The sequence below is a fragment of the Gossypium arboreum genome, chromosome 5 (assembly GCF_025698485.1).
Source record: "Gossypium arboreum isolate Shixiya-1 chromosome 5, ASM2569848v2, whole genome shotgun sequence".
NCBI lineage: Eukaryota > Viridiplantae > Streptophyta > Magnoliopsida > Malvales > Malvaceae > Gossypium > Gossypium arboreum.
Window position 1 is genome coordinate 3,321,242 of NC_069074.1, and position 24,322 is coordinate 3,345,563.

Here is a 24,322-nt window from a genome sequence, read left to right on the forward strand (position 1 = left end):
CTTGTTGATTAAAATGTATATTTTGAACATTTATTTCTTTTTGCCTATGTTGTTTGCATTGATTGAGGATATGGAAAAGGGGCTCGATTTTTAATAAATTGTGGAATTAATTCTAATGTTTGAAAGAACAACATGCTTGAGGGCAAGCATGAGCTAAGTAGGGGGGATTTGATAAACATGTCAAATTGCATATTTTTTGTGCTTAATTTGGTTTATTGATGAACTGAACCCTGCTAATTAAGTGTTTTTATGATTTAATTCTTGTCAGGGATGCAATTGATCAAAAGCAAGCTGAAAAGGGGCCAAATTAGAAGAAAATTATTGGAATGGGCCAAAGCGAAAAGATAGAGCAAGCCAAGGACTAGTCATAAATTTGACTTTGTAAGAAGCCAAAAATAGGAAATTCTATTTTAAGTTTATTTTAATTTTATTTATTTTTAATTATTATTTTAGATTTTATATTAATTTTCTTAAGCTATTTTTAGTAAACCCTATCTATATAAATAGGGGGTTTTAGTTCTTAGGAAATCATCCATTAATCAATTGTCTTTATATTCCTATTTCATTTTGGAATTCCATTATCCACCTTGTTTTTCTTTTTCTTAATTCAATTGAGCATTAGATTATTTTGTCTTCTTTTTACAAAATTTGTCTAATTCTCTTTGCAAATATTTTTCCTATCCATTTCCACTACCTTTTTCATATAATTTCTATCATTTCCACAACCTTCAAGAATGATTAAATTCATGCCACACTAAACCCCTTTCAGCTTTAAGCCGGTTTTAACCCCGTCAAAAAACCCGTGAGTTACGAACCCAAGCTGTTTAACTCCCAATTTTTGATATTTATTATTTCTCCGAATTAAGAGTATGACTTCGTCAACTCACAAAGTCAAGTCAATACTAAGTCAAAAAAGACGTCGTTTGAGTTAGTGTGGGTAGACGTACAGTTGGAATTCCGAAAGGATCGATTGTCTAATTGGTCTTCCGTGAACACATTGGTGTGCCAAATGGGGATTGCTATTTGGTTCCGTCAAGGGAAGTAGTAACCGGATTTAAATTTCCCAAACGTTTGAGGGCATTGGTTCGAGCTAGGCTCTTCTAGAACGCAAAGCTGTCGGAGTTCTAAATCACGAACGTTTCGTAGGTTGTTCGATCGGTAAGGGTTAGTTATAGGACGTTCCATAACTAATTTACACAAGGAAGAGTTGGTGTCCGAGGCGTCCTTGGTAGCTATAACTAGCTTATCGGAAAAGAGGAGTTCACCTAATTTCGAGGAATGGGTCAAAGACGGGAAAACCCGTGCTTAAGGTTGAGCTAAGTTTTATTGATTTTCCTTTAAATTATTTCATTATTTATTTTTATTTCATCTTTTACTTTTTACTTTTTACGTTTTCTTATGTTTATTTCAGGTTTCATATTTTATTTCCCCCCCCAAACGTCGCGGGCACGACAACTGCCTAGACACTAATCTGGTCAAGAAACAAGCAATTTTCAGTAATTCCAGTCTCTGTGGGATCGACCCTGTAACATCCCGAAATAGGGCCTAAACGGAATAGTGGTTGCGAAACCACAAATTCGAGGTAGAATGTAACGGCCTAATTTTCAGTGGTGTCAAAAATGGTGATTTGAGATCACTAAATCAGACAAATAAGATTGAACAAGATAGTAACTTAGTATTTATGAGTCAAGTAAGAATTTAGAAGAATTTGTGAAATGGTGAAATTAGTGAATTAAAATAATTTATTAGGTCGACGGGTCAAAAACGAGGTATCGAGACCTCGAATTTGAAAATCGAGCTATAAATATTTTTATAAATATTTATGAAGTGTCATTGAGTTAGTATTAAAGTTTCAGTTAGAAAATTTTGATGTTTGGATAGCTAATTAATTAAAAGGACTAAATCGAAAATAGCTCAAAATTTGTTAAATTGTGAGTAAATAGCTTAAGTATTTAAAAGATGGATTTAAAGAGCAATTAGACCCAAAGGTTAATGGCTGGACGGTTTGGGTATGAAATAAGCAAGAAAACAATGTGAACAAGGGACAAAATTGGAATTAGCATAAAAGTTAATAGTTAAAAAATGATGTAATTGAAAATCTAGACATTTCTTCATCTTTCTCAGCCGAAACGCCAGAAAGGTCTCCTATGCTGGTTTTTCATATTTTGCACCATATCAAGAATCCAAAGAAGAACGAGGAAAAGAAAAGTAAAGGACTAAATTGTAAGGTTTAGTCACATTTTGTATCAAGGTAAGTTTACAAAGAAATAAATGCAATATTCTTTTATTTTACATTATTATTGTCAATTTCCAGCATTTATATATTTATGTTATGAAAATATTTAAAGTCGAATTTAAGGTGAAGTGACAGAGGAAAAGTGTTAGAAAGCCCCGGTTGAACCCTAGGAATGTTAGGATATTAGGGTTGACAGGATAGAACGAAATGAGCCATGTAAGTCCATATTAGAAATATGGCTTTGGAGAAAGGATTGAGCCATGTAAGTCCATATTATATATGGCATTGGAGACAGGAATAATTCATGTAAGTCCATATCAAAGACATGGCATTGGCAGGATATTGATAGACAGGAACGACCCTAGTATCCTTAGTATTCCGAGTGGTTCAACGGGTCAGGATACGAGTTAAATTACAGTGAATTAACAGCAAAGGAAAAGTAGATTATACTTATGAAAAAGGAAAGGTCAGGTAAGAAAGAAGGTAAGGGAATAAAGAAGAAGATAGAAATTGAGAAGTAAAGAAATTTATGATGTTAGATGATATTATGCATAATTATCCATTATGTTGAATGTTGTGATTTATTTGCTTGTAAGCTTACTAAGCCTAGTGCTTAATCTCTTTATTTTCTTCTTCTTATAGTACTTATCTAGTCACTTGGGGATCGAAGGAAATGTCGGAGGCCGATCACACTATCAAAGAAATAACTCGGTATAACTAGACGTTTTGTTTTGGGTATGGCATGTATAGAAACTTAGCTACTTTTGGTATAATATGAATAATGAATGATGTGTAAATACTTGCTAGTGATTAGCTAAGAAAATAGCTGATGATATACATGTTTATTAATATGTATGATTGAATGATGATTATCACATGAAAATTATGAAAATGTGAAAGTAACCTAAAACAGATTCAAGTAACAAAAATGATGTAACTTTGAAAAATCACTAAAATTGTAGAAACATACTTTGAAGATGAATAATATATGAAATTAAAGCTTATTATGTATATTTTCTTATGGAATAAGCAAAACAGGTAAAAGTATTATATTTTATGATATATCTGAGTTTTAGTGAAACAGGGTCAGAGCAATTTTTGGATCCCCTGTTTCAACTTTGGAAATTCACCATAAATTGTACAAAACTAATTAGAAGGTATAATTTATATGGTTAGAATGCTCGTTGAATCTAGTTTTGAGAGAAACAAACGAATTAGTCATATGAATTTTTTACAGGAAGAAAAATGGTTTGTAGTAAGAAGAGGTCAGTGCAATCGAGTTTTGAAACAGGGGAAACTTTAACTAATAAACTGTACTAATTGGCTGAGTCAAAAATTCTAGAAAAAAATTAGTAGATATATATATGAGTCTAGTTTCATGAAAAATTTACGGATCTTAATTTTGAGTTTTGAAACTCGAGAAATGAATTTTTAAGTAACCATGACGCAGAAAAACAGTTTATTCCGAAAATTAAAATAAGTGATTTAGAGTTGTTTAAAAGGTAAGATAAGTTTAGTAACACCTCAAGCTTGACTCCGGTGATGGTTTCGGGCGTGGGGGCATTACAGACCCTACTCCCTATACTGCTTTAATTTGCAAACTAGGTGTAGGTTTATATTGGTGGAATCGACAGCCATCATATGTTGAGAGAAATTTATTGAAATAATCCTTGACATTGCCTGACCTAAACCTTTTTATTTCAGCTCCAAATTGTGTTTTGATCATATTGTAAAAGGTTGGAAAGACAGGCCTTACATCAGATTTTTGTTTTAAAAGAAATATCCAAGACACACGAGTACAATCATCAATAAAAGGATACAAACCATCGAGCCCCAGAAATATTTGAAATAGTGGATGGCCCCAAACATCACTATGAATAAGAGTAAAAGGAGTGGATGTTCTTTTATTGCTTACTGAAAAAGAGGTACGTTTATGTTTTGCAAGTTCACAGATATCACAATGAAATTTTTCAACAGTCAATCCTTTGAACAATGAAGGAAACATAATTTTAAGGACTCTAAACGATGGATGACCAAGGCGAAGGTGATAGAGCCAAATTTGGTCTTTATTGATTTTAATAGATTCGGATATGAAATATGAAGGTGAGAAATTCAGAGCACTAACTTCTCCACTAGATTCTTCAAGATTGTATAGGCAATTTACTTCCTTAGCATGTCCAATCATCCTCCTCGTATTTTGTTCCTGAAAAAAACATCGATTGTGATAGAAAACCACTTTATAGTTAGAGTCTTTGGTAATTCTTTGAATGGATAAAAGATTGGTAAATAGTTTTGGAACATGAAGAACATTTTTAAGAGTAAGGGTTTTGTTTATAACAATATCACCCTGACCAGCCACTGTGATCACAGAACCATCGGGTACTCTTTTTTTTCTACTATTAGGGCAATGTGTATATGAAACAAATTTTTATGAGGAGTGGGTCATGTAGTCCGTAGCTCCTGAGTCAATGACCCAAGAATTTTTGGTGAATGTATCTCGAGACTTTAGAATCTTGAGAAGAGGATATACCGAAAAAGCCAAACTACAAGTACTGCTGAAGAAGATTTTTCCAATGATCCCAACAAATTTTTAACTTCTCAATTTCTTCTTTATTGAATTCAACAGTGATTCCTAAGAATTATTTTTTCCATCCAAATTGCCTTGTCAGATATGCTCGCCTTGTCCCTTTGGTTGTCCACCTTTTTCTAAAAATTTTTATTTGTTGTTTGTGGCTTCCCATGGAGTTTCCAAGATCTTTCTTTAGTGTGACGGCCTTTTTATAGTAGGTGCACCATACGAAATCCTCATTAATAGGCTTTGTATGCGTTCTGCTCTATTATCTTCCCTAGTTGGTCGCTCCGCCAAATTTCCTCTCACTTACAGCTTTTTGTAACCAAGGTGAACTATCCACTTGATCGTTCTCAACCATAACTCCTCTTCTTCCTTCCTCAAAGACAAACAATTGCAATTGTCTCATTTAGTGATGGTAGTTCCTCTTTCCAAGTATTTGAACTCTTAATGCATCAAACTCAACATTTAGTCCAAAGAAGAAAATCATAAATTCGATCCTTTTCAATGAACCTTTTCAAGAGTGTCGCATCTTCACCGCACTTCATCCGAATGCATTGGTAATAATCCATCTCTTGCCATAAACTTTGCAATGATTGAATACTCCGTGATTGATCGACTTCCTTGCTTGGTAGATGAAATCTTAGTCTTGATTTCATAGATTTGAGCAAGATCTCGAATTTTAGAATAAGTCTGTTTCCGCCTTCCCATATTTCTTTGGATGTGTTAAGAAACATGCATGTATCACTGATTTCTGGCATCATAGAGTTCCATAACCAAGACATTATGATAGAGTCTTGTTCATCCCAAGCATCAAACTTAGGATCTCCTTCTTTAGGTCCAATTCCGAGTAAGTGGCTCAGTTTTTCTCTTCCGTTCAAGAATGTACGAACCAGTTGAGACCGCTTCAAATAATTTTTCCTATTTAGCCTGTAGGCTACTTGGATGTTCTGAAACTCACTTGTTGGGTTTGAGTTGTTCACAGAAACTTCTGAGACATCCCCAGTGTTATTGATCTTTGACAGTTTCAGTCATGTTTCGTTTGAATAAATTCTACAGGTTTGAGGACCGGTTGGAGTTAGGAAAAAACTCACCAGACAAAGAAAAAAATCCCAGAAATTAGATTAAAAAAACTCTGACACCATGTTAAAAATAGTCTATTTTGATTATATTTTTCACAAGAAATTACATAAATATTTATACACATAGACTCAAATATTTACAGAATCCTCTTTGATAATCTCAAATATTCCTTAATTAGGAAACTGAAATCTGACAGTTTGGAATATCTTTGATCCATTGGTATGAACTATGAAAGAAGCTGCGTTATTTACAGTTTTGACGGATTGTTTTTCTTTTACTTAGGCTCAATATATCTTGAAACTAGTTAAGATATCAGGCATTACCATTGCTGCTTCAAGGGTTAAGGAAAAAGCTACTTATGTGCAATTAATCTGCAAGAACCGTAACAGTTCAAGGACGGTTACCTGCCGCCCAGGGCTTGGTGGAGCAATTGTTCCCCGATCATGTGACCATGTTCCCCAGGTTTGTTTCTTAATAAAATTAACTGTAGATTTTTTCTCAATAATAATTTCATTTAAATCTCTGATTGGATTAACGAGATGTTTGTAGCCCGGAGAAGAACCTTGTCCCATTGATCCCTGGATCGTGGTTCCTGAGAGGAGCAAGAATGTCGACCAACAAACCTTGACACTGCAGGAGAACCCAGAGGTAAGGGTCTTTAGTTTAGGAGAAACTTTAGCGAATTGTGAAATTTATTTGCTGATATATTTATGTTTTTTGAAGGATGTACCCACAGGTGAACTTCCTAGAAATATGTTGCTTTTGGTGGATCGGCATTTGGTTCAAACCATTGTACCTGGTACAAGATTGACAATAATGGGGATTTATAGTATCTTTCAAGCTGCCAATTCATCAACAAAGTAAGCCTTTTGCGAGGAGTTCAATGCTTTCTGCACTTGCTCCCATCTTTCTCTTCTAATTGGAATTTTATCTTCTAATTGGAATTTATCTGATTTTATGTAGCCATAAAGGAGAAGTTACTGTCAGACAGCCTTATATCAGGATAGTGGGAATGGAAGAGACCAATGAGGCCAGTTCTCGAGGGCCTGCCACTTCCACCCAAGAAGAGGTAAACATCAAAGTGATCCTGAATGTTGTTAACTTAAAAATTTTCATCCCCACTTTACTGCATCTATTCCCCTTGTGTCATGATCTGTGCATTTGTATCAACTGTATGCATGTATCCACAAGTTCCTGGAGTAGCTTGCTCCTTTTTCTCTTTATTATTGTTTGAGTTAATTTGTTTAACTTGCGTGTGTTGGGTGTTTTCTGTGCAAGCACTAAAATAAAGTTTGAATGGATCCCCTTTTTCTTCATCATTAATCATTTGCAGGTAGAGAATTCAAAAAAATTGCCTCAAATCAAGATGCATGTAAAGACATGTGCTCCACGATTGCTCCCTCTATTTTTGGTCATGATGATGTCAAGAAGGCTGTTGCTTGTCTTCTTTTTGGAGGAGCCAGGAAGGTAAGTTTCATATCTTTAACTTTTATCCTTCAATATTCTTTCAATCTACTGTCTTCATAACTGGCTTTCTCAATATGTAGAATTTGCCTGATGGGGTGAAGCTAAGAGGTGATATTAATGTGTTACTTCTTGGTGATCCATCTACTGCCAAGTCACAGGTTAGTTATACATGTTACTGTGATTGGTTAAGGTTGCCAAAATCCATGTTATTTGCTTTTCCATCTCCTTTAGCGCTGTCTCTGTTCCCCATTTAGTTTTAGGGCATTTTTCCATATTATAATTTCTAGTACTTCTCACTGAAGTCCGTCTTAATTTTATGGTTACATCTTAAATTTTCTCAATTTCGTTGAGAAGACTGCTCCCATAGCTGTTTATACTTCTGGAAAGGGCTCATCAGCTGCTGGTCTTACAGCTTCAGTTATTCGAGATAGTAGTTCGGTAAGCTCTTGCTCTGTTTTGCCTTCTGGGAGATAATTTTGTTTTGCTGGTTCCTTAATTTTTGAGAAAGTGTCCTTAATTTTGTTATTTTCCCATAACCTTCCGTAAGAAAGGTTCCTGACATTGATTCCCGTATCTATGCAATGCAGCGGGAGTTTTATCTTGAAGGAGCCATTGTTTTGTTCACATGGAGGTGTTGCATGTATTGACGAGTTGATAAGATGAGACCAGAGGATAGGTAAAGTAGATTAATGATAAAACTTGTTAGATCTCACTAAGTATGCTGCTTATGGGGTTTTACTGACTTTGAATTGCCTAGGGTTGCAATTCATGAAGCTATGAAGCAACAGACAATATCTATTGCCAAAGCAGGAATAACGACTGTTCTCAATTCTAGAACTTCAGTACTTGCAGCTGCTAATCCTCCTTCTGGACGTTATGATGATCTTAAGGTCTGGAGTTGCACTTCCTGTTCTGTTTTTGTTTATTTCTCCAATTTCTGCTTGCCATTTATATGAAGCAACTGAAAGAAATGACCACCTTGCAGACAGCACAGGATAATTTTGATTTACGGACTACAATTCTTTCAAGATTTGACTTGATCTTCATTGTCAAAGATGTCAGTCTGTATGACCAAGACAAGGTAGTTTATGTTCATTTTTCTCTGCTAAGATTTCCTCGCTCTACTTTGTTTCAGTTCTGTTGGGTTATCTAACGGTCTTATTTCCTGATCACTGAACCGCATTTCTTCTGGTTTAATGCTACAATGAAAAAAAGAAAACCCTCATTGGCTTTGAACTTTCACTTCTTTTGCAGATCATAGCAAGTCATATCATAAAAGTTCATTCATCTGCTCAGGCAGCCTCAGGTGATATTAGAGCTTCTAAAGAAGAGAATTGGCTGAAAAGGTACATATGTAGAATGTAGTCACCTTGAGTTACTGGGACCATATCCAACGTCTATGCTACCATGTATCTGCTGCTAAATTTAGTGAAAATTTTCAGGTATATACAGTATTGCCGATCAGAATGCCACCCTCACCTTTCAGAAGCTGCATGTGCTAAGCTTCAGAGTGATTATGTTGATATCAGAAGGGTAATCTCAAACTTTGGCTATAAATGAGTATTGTCTTAGTATGTTTGTGCCTGAATTAAACTAATAAAAAAGGCTCCCTAACTGCCCATTGACACCAGAAGTTGAAATATATTTTAAAATAATAATCTCAAGGTTATTTAATATGCTAACTAATATTAGTCATCAACATGAGTTATTCTTGTAGGAAATGAGGCAGCAAGCAAATGAGACTGGAGAAGCTGCTGCAATCCCCATCACTGCGATGCAGTTAGAGGCCATCATAAGGTTAAACGAGTCTCTTGCAAAAATGAAATTGTAAGCACTGATTTTAGCTAATCAAGTTGAGTTGTGAATGCTTAAATTTAAAATTCAAACTGGAAGAGTGACATTTTTTAACTCTATTTTGATATAACTAGATGAAAATTTTGCCCTCTTTTAACAGTTACCTAAGAATGTGTTTTAGGTCACATGTTGCCACTGAAAGTGACGTAACTGAAGCATTAAGACTTTTCAAAGTTTGTACAATGGATGCAGCATGCTCTGGAATAAACCAACACATTCATATCACTCCTGATATGGCTAATGACATCAAGGTTTGTAGACATTAGTACCAATCCTTTTACATTATTGCTGAATTTTTTCTCATATTTTAGTTAACAAAATCTGATGTATACAGCAAGCAGAAAACCAGATAAAGAGAAGATTGGGAATTGGAAATCACATATCCGAAAGATCATTGATTGATGATCTTACTAGAATGGATATGAATGAGTCAATGGTAAGTAACTTAAATCCAGATGTTCTCACCATTCATCATTTGTTTAATGACTTGAATATCATGCTTAAGGAGTATCCTGAAAATTTTGGTTGGAACTAAATTTAGTAATAAACAAGGAATAATATCAGTTAAAAATATGATAATTATGGTTGAATCAACCTTATTTTGTATATGTTCAATATCCTGTTCATCATACCGCCTGACTAGCTGAGTTTTGAGATTTTGTTATAACATCTATATATATATAATTGGCAGGTAAGAAGAGCCATTTTAATTATGCATCAGAGAGGTGAAGTTGAATGTCAACGTGAAAGGCATATTATTGTTCGTAAAGTATGAGTAAGCTGCTGTACTGGTGCTCAATCCCCCCCTCCCCCCCCTCTTGATTATTTGCTAGCAAAAATAATCAAGAGGGTCTTGAAAATTCACTGGTTATGAGCTGTTTTGATGTCTATGGCCATATCCAATGTTACATTTGCTCCTTGGATGACCTGACTTGATATGACTAACAAAAGCTTTATGTATTATAATGCTGCAAATAAGTGTTGGGTTGGTTCCCGATCCTTGCCGCAGCAGCCTTTTCAAGTCGAGGGTTTACTGTATTCATGCCTTTTTATATTTACTAATGTATTGCATGAGGTGCATGGCCTTAAAGGCTTTGGCATGTAAATTTTATCTGAAGATGACATGGTAACCCAGTTACTTAATTTTAATAAGTTAAATATATTTATTTGTTGATTTATTTTCTTTAAGCGAATTGAACCACACCCAAACCCAACATGTACAATTTTCATTCCTTTGTACATTACCACATAGCTTTTCATGTAATTGTTATATTAAAATCAAAATGATGATGGATTTTTTTGTTTTAAAGAGATGTGCATCAATATCCTCCCAAACATTGTCTGTATTGTTTTTTGGGACGAGTGAACTTGTTTTTGTTAATATATAAACGGCAATAGAAAGAGTAAAAGTTATAAAGAAATAAAAATAAAAAAGGTAAGAGAAGTCGAAGGATATATTTAAAAGGTAATATACAATATCATAATCATACTACTTAACATTCGCTTTCTTTATTTCACATTTTTGAAATGGCACTCAACAACGGTAACTATTCCCACGACCTTTTTTTGTGTGTGGAGCTCCCTCAGCCTTTGTAATAATTTTGTTAAAGCCTTGCATTATACAGAATAGTGTTGTTGGATTGTATCAATGTCTATCCCCTTCAACTTCACCACTGATTCAACATGACCCTTGAGTGTGTGGAGCTTCCTCAGCCTTCCAAAATCAGAGCCAAACTTAATTAATTTGTGATTATAGTTTTAGAAAGAAAATAAACAAAAGCTTGCGTGCTTCTAAACAATGGTGATTGTTTAAGGAAATTACCTTGCAATCTCAGCACGCTTCTTAGCCTGCTCAGCTATTTCTGACAACTCGTGGTGGTCCTTCTCATTGGTCCAGCTGGTTTCTGGGGGTGAAAGGCCGTGTAGGGTACGTTGATTTGCTGCCCATTGTGCCTCCCTCGCTTCTTTTCCATAATTCATAATTCTTCTTTGTTGTGAATGCGGCCTTAATTTGTTAAACCAGAAAAAGGAATTTAGTCAAAAGCAAAATTAAAAAAAGAAAAAGAAAAAGGAAGGAAATTAATGTCTTAACGAAGAAAATGTGGTTGACCTTTTTCTGAAGCAGATTGTCCCAGGCTTTGCCGGTCAAAGAGTAGGGGATGATGAACTTGAGGATATCAAGAGGGATGTATGTAATAACGCTAAATAACCAAATAACACCTGTCCATTCCCATCCAATGCCTTCGATCCTGGCAAACCCCCAGTTTGCATACACCGCAATACAAGTAGCCACCTTGTTCAACAAGTAACACACACTTGTTTTAACATTCAACTTGTCTTTAATTATATATGACTTTAAACAATGCATAAAACTGAAATTTGGAAATATAACATCATATTATGCTGACCAACTGCGCTGCGAGGAAGGCTCCAAGAAGCAAGAGACCAGGGAGTTCAACAAAGGACCAGCTCCTTGACCGTGTCACGAATATGAGTGCTTGACTGATGATACTCACTTGAAGGTAGAGAGCTGAAGTTAACTCATTTGCGTTTTCGTTTATCGGTTTCACTCCAAACTTCTCCTGCAAATATGGAAGAAAATGTTCACTTCTTGTCTTTTTCGTTTTCCCCTCTTGGTTTGGTTGATTTTTTTGGTCAGTGTCATTCACTTACAGTGAAGAACAGCGTGTCGTGGACCAGCCAGAAAAATATCACGCTCACAATCGCCATGTAAGCCCCGAGGACGACCCCAGTGATGAAGATTTCCTTCAACTTCCACGAGTCGGGTGTAGGAGATGGTTTGACCCTGTCCTTGGAGATAGTCATGATGGTTCCATCATTGAGGATGGCAATGATCAACACCATGAATGGTGAGAAGTCAAATTCCCAGATGAGAGCAATCAGCATGAATCCCATTACGATACGGATTGTAATGGAAACAGCATAAATTGTGTAGTTCTTCATCCTCTGGAAGATGGCTCTGCTGGTCAAAACCGCGCTCACGATCACACTCAATCCTGGCTCGGTCAAGACTATGTCCGAGGCACTCCTCGCAGCATCAGTTGCATCAGCCACTGCAATACCGATATCCGCCTTCTTAAGTGCTGGGGCATCGTTGACACCATCTCCTGTCATGCCACATATGTGCTTCAATTCTTGGAGCCTTTTAACAATCTCGTACTTGTGCTCTGCACACAACAAATTGTAAGTAATTAAGTAATTGACCATACTAACACATTAAATCTACTATGAATATAGTTGGTTCTTTTTATTTTTTAGACTTAAGATGATTATTCAATTACCAGGGAAGACTCCGATAAATCCATCAGCCGTCTCAATGAGTTCATCGACGGGAATGGTAGCAATAGCCTCATCCTTACACTGGCCAAGGAGGGAGGAAGAAGGATACATGTTCGTCCCCATGCCAAGTCTGCGACCCGTCTCTTTTCCAATGGCAAGCTGGTCACCTGTGATCATCTTAACATTGACACCTAGGTCAAGGGTCTGTCGAATAGTCTCGGCACTATCATGCCTTGGGGGATCAAAGAGAGGCAAAAGGCCCACGAACTCCCATGGTCCTCCAGCACACTCCTTTGTTTTCTCTGGAATTGTCTGTGCAAAGACCAAATAAATTAGTTAGAGAAGTGGTTGATCTTAATATACATATTCATGTTGAAATCATTTAGCTTTAGGGTCATCCACCTGTCTAGCAACTCCCAAGGACCGAAGGCCACGGTCAGCAAAGCTGTCAATGACATGATGCGCCTTTTGCCTCAAGCCACCGGTGAGCTCACATAGCTCAATGACCTGGTACCAACCCACATAATAAGATTTTGAATTCAGGAGCCAAACTTGTGTAACCGGTGATTACTCTGAAGATTAGAAATGAACTACAATGGCAATTCAGTTGATGTACTATGTTACCTGCTCAGGAGCACCCTTGCTACAACGATGCCACTCACCATTTCTGTCAATGTAGGTGATAGCTGTGCGCTTATCCACGGGATTGAACGGTAAGAAGTGTACCTCAGTGATTCCTGCCCTTGCCTATAGTTTCATAAGCAGCAAAATCAGCAACACATGCAATGGCAGAGATATTACAGGTGGTATGAATGGAAATGTGAATTGTATCAGATACCTCTTTGAAGTCTCCCAACATCCCTACAATCGAAGCATCAATGGCATCCTGGTTTTCAACCCTGGAAGCCCTTGCAGCAATCAGTACAAGGGTGTCTGCATCCATGTCATTTATAAACACCTGCGGATACAAATACTGACTTCATGTTCATGAAACCATGTTAGAAAGATAGGAAAAATGCTAATAACTTACCTCAATGAGACTCTTGTCTACTGTTAGCTTGTTGAGGGTGAGAGTCCCAGTCTTATCGCTGCACAAAACATCCATCCCTGCCATTTCTTCAATGGCAGTCATCCTCTTGGTGATGGCTCCTTGTTGTGACAAGCTGTGAGACCCAATAGCCATTGTCACAGACAAGATTGTGGGCATGGCGATTGGAATTCCTCCGATGAGAAGCACCAAAAGATTGTCAATACCGTCTCTGTACCTCCTGTGCTGGATCGGGTACATAACCAGGATCTCAATGAGCATTCCCACAGCAATCGAGCAGATACAGAAGTTGCCAATGGCTGCCAATACCTGTACCAATAAGCAGTGGGTTATTAAATAATCCAAACATGAATGGATTTACATCATAATACCTAAACAACCATGATTAAGGTACCTTTTGGAAGTGACCAACATTGTTGGTGTTGTCAACAAGGTGAGCAGCCTTCCTAAAGAAGGTATGAACACCAGTGGCAATGACAACAGCCTCGATCTCACCTTGTTTGCAGGTGGATCCCGAGAAGACCTCATCACCTGGATTCTTGGTAACGGGCAGGGACTCACCAGTTAGGGCCGATTGATCGAACTTGAGTGCATCGCCTTCCAAAAGACGAGCATCCGCCGGGATGATGTCTCCCAACTTAACATTAATTACATCTCCTGGTACCAGAATTGTAGCTTCTTGCTCACCCCATTTGCCATCTCTCAACACCTACAAAGTAAACCATGAAGTTGATGGAACCTAGAAAAGGAACTCCAGACAAGCAATAGACATACATGTATGAATGAGCAAACAAAATATACCTTAGTTTTGGGTGCAAGACCAGCCATCAAAGCAGCTGCGGCATTGCCGGCATTATTTTTCTCGATGAAACTGATGGTTGAATTGATGAAAAGCAAGGAAACGATACCGATAAAGTCAGGCCAGTCTGGAGGCTTGCCACCTCCATTGGCCAAAACAATGGCCATAATAGCAGCAGCCTCCATCACCCAAGACAGAGGATTCCACATAAAGCCCAAGAACTTAAGAAATTTGCTCTCTTCTTTCTCTTCAAGCTTGTTAGGGCCAAAGATTTGGAGCCTTTTCTCTCCTTCTTCTGATGTCAAACCCTCTCTTGTACATTTCAGCTGCTGAAAAACCTCCTCCACAGGGATTCTCTCCTAATAAAAGCAAACACAAAGTACTGTAATTTAGTATCTATTCTTTCTGAAAAAAGCAACATGAAAACCAATAAGAATGGAAGCCAAAATGCCTACAAGATCAACAGTCTCGTTCTTGATCTGCTCCAAAGAGATATCACCATTGGAAGCCATTGGCAATGAGATGATGAGTTTCGTTATTATTGGAAGTGTTATTTTGGCTTGAATGAACTAGTGTTTATATAATTAACCCGAGCTTCGAAAGCAAATGAGAGAGGGAGACAGTAACGACATTGAATTTTGGACTAGTTTCTTTGGAGGCTCTGTGGTTTGCCATAAATTGCGCTGTTTTTAGTTTGCATGAACTGTCTCATCACATCACCCAACAGCCTTTTATATTAAAGAAATGACTTGTCCATGCAGTTTTGAACAAAGGTTTGTGTCGTAGAAAATTGCCATCCTCCCAAATTCCTTTTCAAAGTCAGAACTAGCTTAGAAGTTAAAACCGATATTTTGCTTTTTATAGTGTTCTGCTGACTGCCCACTAAACTGTAAAGAAACACTGAATTCAGCGCAAATATTTTTAGCCGAACTGAATAGAGGGTTTACTCTTTGCATCTTGTCTCTAGTTAACACATGAGGAGTATGGATCCGGTCAGACCACAATCAAATTTACCTTCTTTTTTTTCTTATTCAAGCTCATTTATATTTTTAACTAAGGATAAATTACACAGCAACATCACTAATAGTTTACATTTTAATCGCTCATTCAATATCAAAAAATTACAAAATAATGATTGAATTATTCAAAAAATTTTATTCAAGTCCCTAAACTATTCAAAAATTTTTATTTAAGTCACTAAGTGGTTAAAGTTTATTTTTTTTCTAAATCCTACTAACGAGCTCTAAGCAATGATTCAACAATCAGTATGATAGGTCTATACCCATCGAAGACCTACATTAAAAATCGAGAAAAAGAACTATGTCAATTTCAATTCATAGATTCATGAGATTCAAAATTCTTTCATGAAAAAAATTAATTATAAAAAAGGAGAAAAAAAAACTTTCAAATAGTACGTGAATAAAAAAGGTCATATAACATTAATTTTAATAATTCAGTGAATTAAATAAAAACTTTTAAATAATTCAATGGCCATTTTATAACTTTTTGAAATTGAATAATCAAAATAGTTTAGTGATTTTGTGTAGTTTAACTTTAACTAAATGTAAATACAGATACAAATTTTAATTATTAAAAATTTTGTCCAAAACGCAGGTCCAATCAATTAAAGATCAAACCAAGCCGAATAGATGCCTTATGCACGTCAATATTACGATATTCGGATGTCAAAATTTCATCCTTATTAGTTTGATATTTCATTGTTGTGAAAATGATAACCCACCTGGCTAGAAGCCTGCTATAGAATAACAATCCCACCATTCCTAACATCTTGATTTTAATAACTGCAACCGCACATTCCACTCTACTGATCCATCATAGTCAAGCTCGAAATTTTGATTCAGCAAACTTGAAAATGCTTCGTAAACAAGGGCGCACACGCTGGTGCTCACACTTAGCAGGAAGCTGGGTAGCAGACAAATCTTTTCTATACGACCCATTTAAGCAAACGAATAAATTACTTTTCCTTCCATATAAGTGCAATTCAAGTATTATTACCTCCAATTATCATAACTGCAATTCAAGTATTTACATTGGTAACCAAGGTCATCATGTAAAATTTACTTTTCCTTCCATAAAAGTGCACTCTGTTCCTCAAAAACATCATAAACACACAAGCCATCAATCGACTGTAACCATCATAATCGTCCCTATCATGTAGAGACCATTACAACCCACCTCCGTAGTTCCAATTCATTACTTGTTGCCTTGTACGCTAGTTTATTAACTCTTCATTTCCACAACACCTGCGGACCATATTAACGTTAAACCTTTCCTAATCAAATAATTCCCTCAAAATCATTTTCCATGTCAAACTACCTAAATAATCTCCCCATCTAGAAACAACAATGCATACAAGGCATCAATCTCTTCCTTTCTAAACTGAAGTCTTGTGTCTTTTCATGACCAGACCCAACCCGCTTAACCACATCATGAGACAAAAACCAAAATTATCCTGTTTTGGTACCCACGAATCCCTCAAGGTTTTATTACCTTCATATTCGCTTACAAATCCTCAAACTCCCCAAGAGAGCTGTGGGCGCCAAAAAGGACAATTTTGGTTTGCATCTCACAACACAGCTCAGTAGGCTGGGTCAGGTCATTACAAGTTTACCCTATATATTGTCTCTAATAGTTAATCTTACCACCAACAGATTTTTTAGCTAGCATGTGATATGATCAACATTGCCCTCCAGAACTCAATACAACAAGGCATGCCACTCAAAATTCTGCCTTAAAGAAAAACCATATTACCTAACCATTTCAAGAGCATTAGTTCATAATACCACAATGGTTCAGTTAAAATAAAGTAAAAATTTTGATAAAGCCACCCTCAAGCATATAGCAATCATGCAGGTGAGAATTGTTTAACATATAAGGTAAATTAAAGCAATTACCAAAGGAAAATTCAACACCATGCACTCAAATTAAGATGAGATAATATAAAATCAAACTAAAACGAAGAAACTAACAATCTCATCAAAATCTCTAATACAAAGATTCTCGATGGTTCCCAATATTAAATCCCAAATAAAATAATTCCGAAAATAAACTTAGAAAACTTAAAGAAAATACTGGAAACAAATAAGCCCATCGAACTTAGAACCCTAGCTTGGTACGGCGCCAGTGCCTACGCTTAGCATTGTACCTTCAATCAAAGAACAAAAATTTGAAAAAAAAAAATCAATAAATAATCTGAATAAACCTTAAAAGTGAGACAAAAACATAAACTTGTAAGCATGTTTGAGCAAAAAAAATGAAGCAAATATAGACCTAATGGTGTTGTCGGTGCGCATTCGGATCCAGTAAGGAATGGGCCTGTTTTGCCTCATCTTCTTGGCCAGCTTCTTCTTGATCATGAAGGTCTTGTGCGAAGGCTGTCAAATTAAACCTTTCAAAATTAAGACTCAACTGTTCTTTGCACATACATATATTTTTATAACCAAACATTTTTGCAAGGGGAAAATGAAAGCAAGAACCACAGCAATTAAAGCTTAAAAATGAATAGCACAACTATTTTCTAACGTAAGGAAGAAAGGAAGGTAGGGGGAGCGCGATTACCATTTTCGGCACTTCAGCTGTTGAGAGGGATGCGGCACTAAGGTTCTCAAGCTGCTGGGTGAAGCTTTTAAAACAGGAAGCGTGAAAAACCTACCAAATTTGCACTGAATCTGGGATTTCTAGGGTTTACCTTGTTGGGCCATACGTGGACTATGACTTTGGGAATGTTGACTTTTTTTTTACTTTTGGACCAAATGATTCTGGGATTTGAGCTCCAGTGGATCACTTCTTTTCATCGTTTGGGCCTTCTCCAATTTTCATTTTTAGTTTTTCTTAATTTTGAATTTTATTTTCATCTTTTTATTAATTCAAGAAAATTTATATACGTATTCATTTAATAACTCTTTTAAAAATATACATTATTTTTATTTGAGACCTAGTTGTGGAATAAAATTATACACTAATTTAAAGGCTGAAGATCAATGGTAGATTAAAAATTAAAAAAATCAATTTTCGTTGTTAAGGGTAGAGTAATTTAAAGGCTGAGTTACTCATTTAATTCAATGTTTAATAATTTAAAAGTAATTATTTGAAAAATATTAATTTAAATTGAAAATTTAGGTGCAGAAAAATTAATTATTAAATTTTTACTTATTAAATTTTATATGTTTTGAATTTTTATTGAAAATTTGTTTGGTAAATTAATAAATATATGTATTGAATATAGTTGTTTGATAAAAGTAAATATTATTTTTTTAAAATTAATTATTATTTAATTTTAATCTTATTAATATGATATTTTGTATTATTTTTTCTACAGTTTTGGACGAAAGATAAATATATTTATTTGAATATTTTATTTTTATAAAGGGATAATTTATCTTTTTAATGAAATAAAATTAAATATTTATTAATGTAGAAAATATGATTCTTCACTCTCAATTATAAAAGAAAAATTGAACATGACTTATTGCATGTAGCAAAACTCGCGTGGCGTACAAAAGTCCGCGTCACATTTTCATGTATTCTGTGTTATTTTTTATTTTTTATAAAATTTAAATTATTTATTTATGTATATTTTTTAATTAGATAGTTATATCTATAAAATAATTTATCACTCCATTAAATATACAGCCTAATTAGTATTTAATAAAAAACATTCTAATTACAAATAGTAATTTCCTTTCTCCGAAGTTCAAAAACTTAACCTCCACTCGCAGCGGATAGTCGCGTGGCGCATGCAAAAGTCTCTCTATTTCGATCTTAACTACTACTTATTAATATCTTTCTATCTCAAAAGCTACTCCAATTATATCTCTATCTCTATCTTGTGTTAGTCTGTTGTGTTAGTACAGTCTCGCTGCCTCTCTCTAAATATCATTGGATCTAGGGTTCTGGGTTTCTTTTTCCGCTTCAGTCAATTGGTCATTGGCCATCAAATCGAGTGGGTGTGGTTGTTCCATCATTGGCTTCAGTCCGATCTCTTTTGTCACCAATGCCTCCTCGCGCATCTAAGCGAAAATCTGCCCCACCCAATTCCTCATCCGTCACATCATCCGACGGTCGTTCTGGTACATCCCTCTCCTTTTCTTATTTTATTTTTTCCCTTAAAAAAAGTGATTTTTATGTGTTTTATTGTTTGGTAACCGAGAAAGCGCGGGAAAAAGATCAATGAAAGTAAAAGAATTTAAGCGAAAATCGTACAATACCCGATTATTTCTTAACAGTAGTCATTGTTATTTACTCTCTTTTATTTTATTTTGGTTTGTCGGTGTGTGAATGACGACTGCTCCACTCAGATTAGCTTCTCAGAAACCGTGGGAAAAGAGAATACGTTAAATTGATGAATTGTGCATTAACTATTTTTTAATCATCTTCTGTTAAATCTTATCCTTTTTTAGGCTAGGAAGCTTCTTAGGATACAGTCTAAATCAATCGATGGCAATATAAATCTGATTCGTTCTTTGATTGAATTATTGAACATATCTCCTGGGATTTATCAATATTATAATTAATATTACAGGTCCTTTTTCACAGCAATACTCAAGTTAGGGAAAAATAGCATATGAGGGAGATAAAAAATAGGGTCTTTTAGCATTAGAGCTGAAAGTTAATGCTAGGAGTGAGGAAGACATGGGTTCAAACTATTAAAAAGGACTTTGCTTTTTGTTCATGATGGTTCTCCATGTAATGAGCGCAACTTGGGCTCGTTTTCCTGTTGTCAGTAGGATTCGTGTCTTTTCGGTCCCCTAACTGGTGTGTGAATAGCCTTATAGGGTTTAATAATGACTAAAGTAGCATTCTGAGAAGGTTGATATGTAGAATATTGATAATTTTGGTGGAGAATTAATCGTATGGTGTTTGCTTCTGAAAATGACTGGAACCGGCATTCAAATTGCTATCTGACTTGAATGTTAGCTGGATACAGTAATGGTAATGATGGTCCCCTAATATTTAATCGACTAAGTTTTCGTGTTTTTCTTGTGAGGTGCCCGGTATTCTTATTAGATAATGCTACTCTTTGTTTCAGTCTCAAGTAAAGCTAAAATAAAGGGGCTGGAAAAAATAGATCGCTTGTTCAATACATATGCAAATAGTTCCTTGGGCATGATTGAGTAAGTACATTTTGTCTACATTCTTTTATATTTTTAGAGTTACTGATATGGTGATATGAACTTCTTGCTCTTGCTCAATGATCAATTGGTGTAATTATTTATAAATATAAAAGAAAATGTCAAATAAAATTGTTATACTTATCCAAATCATGCTGCTATCATTTTTCAAGGTCAAGCATCTCTCTCAGCTTTTGGTTCTTAAAGGAATTACATTATTCATAATTGTTGTTTGAACATAATGTCTCATATGTTATTGCATGATACATAGAGTTATATTTTGTATCAAGGTACTTGACGAATGCTTAGGACTTCTTTTTGTCTGATTAGTTTGATGTGAGGTCACACAATTGCAAACTAATTTGTATGAAACAATTTAAGACAAGTCCCATGGATGCACAAAGAATGATTTTCTTTACAGAATTGCATACATATCTTTTTTTTAATACCCTTGGTTTGCTTGAGCAGTCCAGAAGGTATTGAAGCACTCTGTTCAGATCTAGGAGTGGACTACACTGATGTGAGGATATTGATGCTCGCTTGGTATGTTGTATTCTGTGGACCATGACTGGGCCTAATGTTTGGGGAGAGTTTCTTCTAACAAATATGTTCTGGATATCTCAGGAAACTAAAAGCTGAAAAGCAGGGCTATTTTACCCAGGTAAGCAGACGAACTACTTATATGACTCGCTACATTCAACAGATGCCTTAATAGAAAAAGTGAACTGACATTAGATGAGCCATTTCTTTTCTTTTCTTTTTTTTTTTACTTGCACTGAACCAGGATGAGTGGCAAACAGGCCTTAAAGCATTGGGGGTTGATTCACTTAGCAAACTAAAGAAGGCGCTCTCTGATTTGGAGAAAGAGGTATGTTGCAATGGCTATTACAATCATTGTAAAGGTCATTTTCTGATAGAAAAGTTGATGTAGGAAATGGAGCCCTCGACTCATAAATAGAAAATAGAACCCTAGATAATTTGATCTCCTAACTAGGATATCTCCATTTTCCTTCTGAAGTAAGCAATTAAGTTGTAGTACTGATTTGATCTTTTATATATCTGAAAAATAGGTGGAGAAGCCATCCAATTATGAGGATTTCTATACCTATGCATTTCGATACTGCTTGACAGGTTCCTATTAATTGAATGAAAGCAGCCTTTTTTTTTTTCTCAGTGCACAGATTCACTTTTATAGGATTAGTTTTTTAATAAAAAGCTAACACTTATCCACTTCCCCAGAGGAGAAACAGAAGAGTGTGGACATAGAAAGCATCTGTGAATTGTTGAATCTTGTTCTAGGGGTTCAATTTCGTCCTCAGATTGATTCACTAATTGAATATCTGAAGGTAGGCTGCCAATTTTGTTTGAGGCTGTTATTCTTTAATTTTTAGCAAAGGAGATGATAATTGGGTGCACTGTTTTTTATTGGAGCATATATTCCATGCGTGCTTATGATATTTGGACTTGATTTTCTAGGTCCAGAATGATTACAAAGTAATAAATTCAGACCAGTGGATAAATTTTCTACGTTTTTGCAAGGAGGTAAACCTTTTGGAAATGTACAAGTTTGCTAATTTTAATTTCTCATTTGCTGCCATAACTCAATACCATAAAATTTTCTTTCCATCAGCATTTGAAGTCAGTGTTGGCTGCCAGAATGAAGAAAAACTAAGAAAAGAAAATGACATGTAAATATATGAATAATTCATGCTAGATTCACATGGTTGACGTATGTACTTGATAGTTGATGAAAAGGCATTAGTTTCTTTTATTATCATTATTTTCTTTTTCCTCAAGCAAGCTTGAGGCATCTATAATAACTTTGAATCGTTGCTAGAACAGATTAGCTTTCCAGATCTCGAAAACTATGATGCAACCCAAGCTTGGCCCTTGATCCTTGATAATTATGTTGAATGGATGAGAGAAAAGCATAGCTAGTGTTGCCATTTTTTGTATGTCTTGCAGGTTGCTGATTTCATAAGGTAAATGCTTTCTGTTTGTGTGTCCCTTAGATGTTATGCCCTTGAATGTATTAAAGAACTGTAAAGTTTTCATTTTGATTCATTTGTCGACAGGACAAGACCTTGTGGAAAACCTAACCACAGCAACCTTGGAGCTTGGCTCATATCATAACTGATTAAACTGATTTTACTGAACCTTTTTCTCTGGTTAAAGCTGCAGTTTTGTTGTCCCCAGATGGTTTATACATTCTGCATTCATTAATATTTCCTTTTTCCTTTTTACAGTTAGTTATTTTAAGCAAAAAAAATAAAGAAAAGAAAAGGATTTGTTACCCAATGAAGGATATATTGATATATAGTTTTAAACCATGTTTTTTTTTATCACAACAGTTTCATTCTGGTAGTACTAAAGAGACCAAGCAAGCTTCAATCTTCATTCATCAAGAATCCACGCTCTTGAAGCTGCAAAAACATCAACCAAAGAACAGTAAATTGTTAATTAACTAAATCAGAAAAGAGTAAAAAATGTTCCAACTTTATTATTACCTTGTTTAGAGATTTTCCACTCACTATCAGAGCCTAGAGCCCAAAAGAAATAGCCACGAATTCCAAGTGCTTGTGCAAACCCAATCTTCAACGTCGCTGTTATATCATCATCATATCCAACCCAAGATGAACCAACATAAGAATATGTCGATACACTGTCCATGTCATGTACTACAATGGCACCGTTCTTCTTATTGAACTCCTCTATCTCCAGAAATGTCATCGTTCCGTTATCTCCTGGCCCTACTGCAACAGCGGCTGATCCAATCTCATGAAAACTTGGATCCTTTAGTTGCCAACTTCTTCCATAAAGTGGTAGTCCCATAACTAGCTTGCTTCTAGCCACCCCAGCTTTGATCCATGATCTAAGCCCATAACTCGTAGTCACATTACTGCTCGAGTCATAAAGCGCTGCATGAGCTCCTGTCACTGAAGTGTTCCATCCTCCATGATAATCGAAACACATTACGTTAACCCAATCCAGATTTTTATCCATAGAGTTCGCTGGGTATTTTCGGTAGACTCCATTCAAGTTAACCTCAACTGAGAAGTACACGGCCGCCGTGAGAAGTAGAGGTGCTCGGCATGTTACTTTAGCCTCAACTTTGATAGCTCGTCGCCATTCCTTGAACAAATGACCTAAGTTCTTCATATCTTTCGGGTTGTTGGGGTATTCCCAGTCCAAGTCCATCCCATCAAACCCAAACTTTCGTGCCACCTCCATAGCTGAAGCTATGAAAGCTTTACGTGACTTTGGCTTTGAAGCCATGCGAGAAAATAGAAGGGAATCGGAACCGCCACCGCCGATAGAGAAAAGGGTTGCGGGCGGAGGATTCATGTGGCCCAGGGTGGTAGTAAATTTTGACATCAGTAGGGCTGTTGAATTTGATATTTCGAACTTGTAGGTGACGTTGCTTGGCATGAGAAAAGCACAGTGAATATGAGAAAACAAGGATGTATCTATGGCTGATGGTGGGAAGGTTGAATCTGAAGGCCAATAAGCTGCTTTGACAGCCGGTGCAAACGCCATGGCAACTGATCTTGTAGGCAATGTTAAGAAAACGATATTAAGAATGGAAAACAGCTGAAAGTATATGATGAGGGCTGCCATTATTGCAGAGGCTTTTCGCAATATACAGCATAAAAAAACACACGTATGTATATATACATATACAGTTAACTGTTCAAACAACACTAAATATAAAAAATAGAACAAATACTTTAATGGTCAGTATGTGCTTGAACCTTATATAATGGCCTTTTGTTTTTGTCTGGGCACTAACGTCTGCTTGCGGAGATGAAATGAACGCGAGTGTGAAGGCAGTGAC

At 35.8% G+C, this 24,322-nt stretch overlaps 4 protein-coding genes, 1 long non-coding RNA gene and 1 pseudogene across 9 annotated transcripts; 3 read left to right on the forward strand and 3 right to left on the reverse strand.

The window, feature by feature from the left end:
* Positions 1–5,999: 5,999 nt before the first annotated feature.
* LOC128293291 (uncharacterized) lies at positions 6,000–6,753 on the forward strand. Its single transcript, XR_008283462.1, has 3 exons — positions 6,000–6,350; positions 6,438–6,536; positions 6,625–6,753. It is a non-coding gene; the product is annotated as an uncharacterized LOC128293291 (long non-coding RNA).
* Positions 6,754–7,397: 644 nt separating this feature from the next.
* Positions 7,398–10,369, forward strand: LOC108471279 (DNA replication licensing factor MCM5-like). Its single transcript, XM_017772918.2, has 11 exons — positions 7,398–7,513; positions 7,710–7,793; positions 7,943–8,031; positions 8,113–8,245; positions 8,341–8,436; positions 8,610–8,701; positions 8,798–8,888; positions 9,073–9,182; positions 9,331–9,460; positions 9,544–9,645; positions 9,901–10,369. The coding sequence occupies exons 3-11, from the start codon at positions 8,015–8,017 to the stop codon at positions 9,982–9,984; spliced, it is 855 nt and encodes a 284-aa protein (XP_017628407.1). The 5' UTR covers positions 7,398–7,513; positions 7,710–7,793; positions 7,943–8,014; the 3' UTR covers positions 9,985–10,369.
* A 295-nt stretch (positions 10,370–10,664) lies between these two features.
* LOC108472504 (ATPase 8, plasma membrane-type-like) lies at positions 10,665–14,868 on the reverse strand (annotated as a pseudogene).
* A 2,428-nt stretch (positions 14,869–17,296) lies between these two features.
* On the reverse strand, positions 17,297–18,085 carry LOC108472491 (60S ribosomal protein L39-3-like). The gene is made up of 3 exons (XM_017774028.2): positions 17,936–18,085; positions 17,648–17,751; positions 17,297–17,522 (listed from the first exon to the last, which is right to left on the reverse strand). Exons 1-3 carry the CDS (start codon positions 17,936–17,938, stop codon positions 17,474–17,476), a joined length of 156 nt encoding a protein of 51 aa, XP_017629517.1. The 5' UTR covers positions 17,939–18,085; the 3' UTR covers positions 17,297–17,473.
* Positions 18,086–19,053: 968 nt separating this feature from the next.
* On the forward strand, positions 19,054–22,835 carry LOC108470891 (uncharacterized). 5 transcript variants are annotated; one of them, XM_017772401.2, is made up of 10 exons: positions 19,054–19,446; positions 20,406–20,490; positions 20,956–21,030; positions 21,112–21,148; positions 21,272–21,355; positions 21,558–21,618; positions 21,727–21,833; positions 21,964–22,029; positions 22,330–22,469; positions 22,563–22,835. In XM_017772401.2, the coding sequence occupies exons 1-9, from the start codon at positions 19,371–19,373 to the stop codon at positions 22,423–22,425; spliced, it is 687 nt and encodes a 228-aa protein (XP_017627890.1). In that variant the 5' UTR covers positions 19,054–19,370; the 3' UTR covers positions 22,426–22,469; positions 22,563–22,835. The 5 variants fall into 5 exon arrangements, 3 of the variants coding, with proteins under 3 accessions (XP_017627890.1, XP_017627889.1, XP_017627891.1); XR_008283426.1 differs by having other exon boundaries at positions 19,078–20,308; positions 21,964–22,469; XR_008283425.1 differs by having other exon boundaries at positions 19,082–19,446; positions 21,964–22,469.
* On the reverse strand, positions 22,798–24,054 carry LOC108471499 (class V chitinase CHIT5b-like). The gene is made up of 2 exons (XM_017773111.2): positions 22,995–24,054; positions 22,798–22,910 (listed from the first exon to the last, which is right to left on the reverse strand). Exons 1-2 carry the CDS (start codon positions 24,022–24,024, stop codon positions 22,882–22,884), a joined length of 1,059 nt encoding a protein of 352 aa, XP_017628600.2. The 5' UTR covers positions 24,025–24,054; the 3' UTR covers positions 22,798–22,881.
* Between the last annotated feature and the right edge of the window lie 268 nt (positions 24,055–24,322).